The 6,000-nt window shown below is 44.2% G+C and overlaps 1 protein-coding gene across 6 annotated transcripts in view; it reads right to left on the bottom strand.

The window, feature by feature from the left end:
- Nucleotides 1–6,000, bottom strand: part of LOC111954376 (nuclear factor 1 B-type) — a 114,686-nt gene that overhangs the window by 27,487 nt on the left and 81,199 nt on the right. For 4 of the 6 annotated variants that reach the window (XM_023974092.2, XM_023974073.2, XM_023974108.2 and 1 more), the window contains 3 exons: nucleotides 3,848–3,979; nucleotides 3,313–3,497; nucleotides 879–1,020 (listed from right to left, as the gene is read on the bottom strand). In XM_023974092.2, coding sequence (XP_023829860.1) covers nucleotides 879–1,020; nucleotides 3,313–3,497; nucleotides 3,848–3,979 — 459 coding nt within the window. The remainder of the gene's footprint in view (nucleotides 1–878; nucleotides 1,021–3,312; nucleotides 3,498–3,847; nucleotides 3,980–6,000) is intronic. The other 2 variants (XM_070436006.1, XM_023974084.2) reach the window with 1 other exon arrangement.

The raw sequence follows: 6,000 nt of genomic DNA, 5'->3' as shown, positions 1-6,000 counted from the left end.
AGTAGTAGTGGTAAAGTAATGGTATAGTAGTAGTGGCATAGTAGTAGTGGTATAGTAGTAGTGGTACAGTAGTAGTGGTATAGTAGTAACGGTATAGTAGTAGTGGTACAGTAGAAGTAGTATAGTAGTAGTGGTACAGTAGTGGGACAGTAGTAGTGGTACAGTAGTGGTACAGTAGTAGTGGTAGAGTAGTGGTACAGTAGTGGTGGTACAGTAGTGGGACAGTAGTAGTGGTATAGTAGTAGTGGGACAGTAGTAGTGGTATAGTAGTAGTAGTAGAGTAGTGGTATAGTAGTAGTGGTACAGTAGTGGTATAGTAGTAGTGGTATAGTAGTAATGGTACAGTAGTAGTACAGTAGTAGTGGTACAGTAGTAGTGGTACAGTAGAAGTAGAATAGTAGTAGTGGTACAGTAGAAGTAGTATAGTAGTAGTGGTACAGTAGTGGGACAGTAGAAGTGGTACAGAAGTAGTGGTATAGTAGTACAGTAGTGGTATAGTAGTACAGTAGTGGTAGAGTAGTTGTACAGTAGTAGTGGTACAGTAGTAGTGGTATAGTAGTACAGTAGTGGTATAGTAGTACAGTAGTGGTAGAGTAYTGGTACAGTAGTAGTGGTACAGTAGTAGTGGTATAGTAGTACAGTAGTGGTATAGTAGTACAGTAGTGGTATAGTAGTACAGTAGTGGTACAGTAGTACAGTAGTGGTAGAGTAGTGGTACAGTAGTAGTGGTACAGTAGTAGTGGGACAGTAGAAGTGGTACAGAAGTAGTGGTACAGAAGTAGTGGTACAGAAGTAGTGGTACAGTAGTACAGTAGTGGTACAGTAGTGATGGACAGAGGGATTTTGCAGTGCCAGAGAGAGAAGGAAAGGAAGCTCACCATTGTACTCACCTTCTGATGTGATGGGCTTGGTGTCGGGCATGGACAGGGAGACAGGTCGCACTGGGCCGTGGTGCGGAGAGGGGGCCAGGACTGGGGTGAAGTGGCCCTGAACCTTCCCCACCTGGCTACTGCTGTTCGGCTGTGGGGGGGGGGGGGGGGGGGGGGGGGGGGGGGGGGGGGGGGGGGGGGGGGGGGGGGGGGGGGGGGGGCGGGCGGGGGGGGGGGGGGGGGGGGGGGGGGGGGGGGGGGGGGGGGGGGGGGGGGGGGGGGGGGGCAGTTAGTGACACAACTCCTGTACTACTTTTATTATTTTACCTTTATTTAACTAGGCAAGTCAGTTAACAACAAATTCTTATTTACAATTACGGCCTAGGAACAGTGGGCAGAACAACAGATTTTTACCTTTTCAGTTCTGGGATTCGATCTAGCAACCTTTCGGTTACTGGCACAACGCTCTAACCACTAGGCTACCTGCGGTCACTTGACAAATGTTTTTCAACATTACAATATCCAAGGTGAGTTTTGAATACTAAAACACATTTTTACGCTGTTTACTTCGGTAAATAATTGCCTCCTCAAAGACATCGTTAAAGAAAAGTTACCAAATAAAGTGTGTTTTATGGTATTGTTTGCACAGTTCTGTAGTGTGAGGAAAATGTTGCCCTCACTTGAAAGAGAGAGGGAGAGACAGAGAGAAAGCGCGCGCGAGAGAGAGAGATAGAGAGAGAGAGAGAGAGAGAGAGGGAGGAGACTCTCTTTCAGACTGCAGGAGACGGTGTGTGGTGTATTGGGCACTGTGGCGCCCCAAGTTCAAACCTCAAATAGGCCTTTATGAAAAAGACTTGTGTCCACAGGGTTCCTTAAACATATGAATAGAATGCTTAATTAGAGTGTATTATAATCTGCGTTACAGCATAAAAACATTCTGGCTGCCGTCCATGGGATTATAAACGCTGTGTTATTTGCCGAGACCCACTCCTCGGCAAACACACACTCCTTCCAGCACCATGGCGGAGAGGGGCCAGTAATTCCGCCAAAAGAGAGCAGAGGCCCCGGCAACGGCAAATATTTACGACCTTATATATTCCCTGTGGTTTTGTCTGGGGTAACAACAGTATCTCACGGCTCCTTCACGGCTCTCATCATCCTCATTTCTGCCTCGGTCACTCTCTCTCTGCACAGTATGTACCCAATGTATAAAGTATTCTGTCAGGTTTATCAGACGTTTCTGATACATACTGTGTTATGAGCCTCTGTAATCATATTAGTTTGAATAAAAAGGGCGCGATTTTCTTTGGAATATTGAGTTGGTGATTTTTACGGTGTATATTTCTCATTTATCAAGATGCTCTTACCCATAGATATTTATAAAATAGACTTATTTCAGAGTTAGGTCTGGATTCAGTCATTGCAGAAATAGATTTTTTTTTTTATTCCAGAAAGGTGCTTTCGATTTGAACCGCAGTATATTTTGAATGGAGGGAGTTGGAACTTGACACTTGATTAAGAACCTGGCTAAAGAGTCACCCAGTGCATCTTACATCCTGTGTCAACTCCTTCCATCCAATTCTGTGCAAATCAAATGCACCACAGGAAGAGTGGTGCAGTGAAGCCAGCATGTGCAATGATTGACCTCGTCTGATTAGGACTATAAAGAATAATGAATTGAAGCCTAACTGACAAAACATGTATTATTAAGGACTTTAAAGTTCATTCTGCACTTGCCACAAAATTCTACATTTGCCACAACCATTCATTTCAACCTGCTTGAAATGCTGGGGGAAAACGAGGAGCTTTATGTTGACCCTTCCAGATGGATGTTCATAACAGCTTTACAGTTCACTATCAATCAACACCCACATTGTCCAGACGTTCTCAAGTGGAAAATGTTATAAAGCACTGAATGAATGAATTATTTTCTCAAGGTGAAGGACAAATATTACAATTGCCACAAAATTTGAAGGAGTGAAAATATTTTTTGATTGTTGTAAAAATGTCAAGGGCACAAATTGTTGTGGGGCAGCTATTATTTTGGGRATACACAGGGACCTTTAACAATAACTTCTTCAATTTGTCAGTGGGTTTTTCAGAGGAAATTGGATACTAAATTGATTATGAAAAATATAAAATAATTGATACTTGATTCAATCGTCACGTTGAAAAGCATTCTACTGCAGAGCCAAGGTTGTCCTCTGGCCTTTAACTACTTCCAGTAGTTAACAAATTGTTTTTCATAAAAAGTTTGCCAGAAAAACTAAACTCTAAACTCCCGAACTTCACATTCAATAATTTCACTGTTCACAAACACTGTCAGACAATTAGGCCTATTGTGGAGAGAGAGATTGTGTACAGTCAATTCCTCTGGTAAATAGAAGAAGTGAAATAGGAACTGAGCCCAACCCTCCTCCTCTCCGGGGTAAAACACACTCACCTGGCTGGTCTGTGGGCTGGACGGGTCGTAGCTGGACACGTAACTCTTCAGGGAGTCAGGGGGGTTGAGATGGGGCGGGTAGCGGATGGTGGGGTGGGAGAAGTAGGGTGACGGGGCGGGGGGGAGGATGGCAGAGGCAGAGAACTGCAGGGGGGAGTGGGGGGGAGGGCTCCTCGTTGATATAACTAAGGAGAAAAGGAGAGAGGGAGAAAACAGAGAGAGAGAAACAGAGAAACAGATAGAGGGAGAAACAAAGAGAGGGAGAAACAGAGAGAGGGAGAAACAGAAAAAGAGAAACGAGGGGATAGACAGAGAGACACATTGAGAGAGGGAGAGAGAAACAAACTATTAAACAATACACTCATGGAAAACCAAAACTTTACACATTACAATCCTAATTCAAATGAGTTTTGGGGGCAGGGTGAGGGGGATACATCACAAAAAACATATTCAGTTCAATCACTTTCTTGTAGAGGTCACTGTAGGTCACTGAGTGAGCATGTCTAGACTTAGTACAGGTCCTTAGCCTACTCACCACTGTGTCCGATGCCTGTGAGTCCGGGGTGGTGGTGCTGGGGGAAAGTGCTCAGTCTGGGGGAGGAATCCTGTGGGGAGGTGGGGCTGAAGAGAGGCTTCTCGGTCTTCTTCATGGTGGGAGACGACAGGTCTGAAGGAGAAGACACATATGCACATCTGGTCAGGGGGGTTACCTGCTGTGACGTCTTTCAAACATACTCTGATGTTGTGCATGTGATGGCAGCGACTGTATATGCTTACCACCACTGTAATTCTACTCTTTTGACATGTTTCCCAATGTCCTTATGCAAGGTATGACAACAGAACAGAACATGGAACAGAGTGGACTCTAAGACCTAATGTTCTGTGACAGTAGCGGTTCTCCCAGCAGGGCTTATTGTCCCTCCCAGGGCCCGTCACAAGACCTTTATATTCCCACGTCTCAGACCATGTGTCTCCTACTCTCTAATTACCTGCATAGATTCTCTCTCTCTCTCTCCCTCTCTCCCTCTCTCTCTCTCTCTCTCCCTCTCTCCCTCTCTCCCTCTCTCCCTCTCTCCCTCCCTCCCTCCAGGCATTCCCACATGATTCGGGCTCTGTTCCCACAATAGGGAAGAATCCATCTGAGGAGGGGAAGGTGACTCATCCCAAACCAGGAGAGGGACAAAGGCCTCAGAAATCCAGGGAATTTCCCCACTCTGAAATGTGTAAAGGAAGCAGCTTAAGTCCTTATAGCTTATTTTAATCAACATGAGCTATACCTCAGACAAGATGGATGGATTTTAGACGGATTAACAAGTCAAAATAATTTTTGGCTATTGTACTATGGTTTTGACTTCTTATGTGGTGTAACGTTCTCAAAAATATATTCTTGACCTTTCCTAAATTGACAAAATTACACGATGGACATTTATGGAGAAAGTTCTATGATTCAGAACAACATCAACAGAATTGTGTGTAGTAAACAGTTACGGTGTTGCAACTACTCAAAATGAGCAAGAAAGGAATTTAAAAAAAGAATCGCTCTGGTCTGGGAACTGACCAATATAAAATCATAGAATCCACCTAGAACAACATATTTTTACATGTCAAAATGATTTCAATCTGTTAGTGTTATCTCGTGTTCCACTCCTACAAATTAGAGAGTAAGCTCGGGCGTGCTCATGCCAGGGTGTCCCAGACCGACGAAAGGGCTATGAATCTATGTGTATCTAGCTGTTAAATACACCACCGGGTTAGTGTGGGGAGACAGAATTAACTAAAGACTGCAGATTTCGTCAGAGCATTAGATATGAAGAACTGATATCTTCTTCAGCGCTAACAGCTGTGTGTCATCAAACCAGTCGCTGAATGAGGATTTGAGTGCAGTGCCCCCCAAAAATGTAAGGGGAACGGCTAGGCGTACATAATTCCACAACTGTACAGTAAAAGCCATTTCAGAGAGTTTACTTTAGAGGACAAAAAACATGACAGAAGTACACCTATTCCTTGCAGTGTAAAAGTGTTTCGTCGGGCTAGCCATGGAAAAGAAATGACCAATTGGCACTTTGGACGGCCTCATATGGGTTTAATATCAATCTACTTATTTTTTGATTCCCTCTTTACAGAGTAATCGTTCTCTCGTGAATTTTCTGCCCTCTCCTCTTCTCCCTAGCCGTAACATATCAGCATGCGTTCACCCGATACTGTAAGGTATAAACACAAACCAGCTAGCACATTTGGTTCCTTGGAAGTTGTGGGAACGTACGTTTTTGGTTTCCCATTGGTTTTGGGAACGAAGCCATACGTTTTCTGACCGGTAAAACTGAAACGGGCATTCTATGGGCATTCTATGTTGTGTGTTTCTATGTTGGTTTAGGGTTGTCTGGTATGGCTCTTAATTAGAGGCAGGTGTTTTGCGTTCCTCTAATTAAGAGTCATATTTAGGTAGGTTGTTTCACTGTGTTCGTTGTGGGTGGTTGTTTCCTGTCTCTGTGTTTGTTCTGCACCAGATAGGACTGTCTCGGTTTTCACGGTTTGTTATTTTGTTATTTGTTAAGTGTTCACGGTTATTGTTTAATTAAACATGTTGAGCACTGGCTACGCTGCATTTTGGTCCTCTCCTTCATCCCAAGAAGAAAACCTTTACAGAACCACCCACCAAACCCGGACCAAGCAGCGTGGCAACGGGCA

The sequence above is a fragment of the Salvelinus sp. IW2-2015 genome, linkage group LG3 (assembly GCF_002910315.2).
Source record: "Salvelinus sp. IW2-2015 linkage group LG3, ASM291031v2, whole genome shotgun sequence".
Lineage (NCBI taxonomy): Eukaryota > Metazoa > Chordata > Actinopteri > Salmoniformes > Salmonidae > Salvelinus > Salvelinus sp. IW2-2015.
Note: the sequence above shows the minus strand (reverse complement) of the source record. Positions and strands in the feature narration are given on the sequence as shown.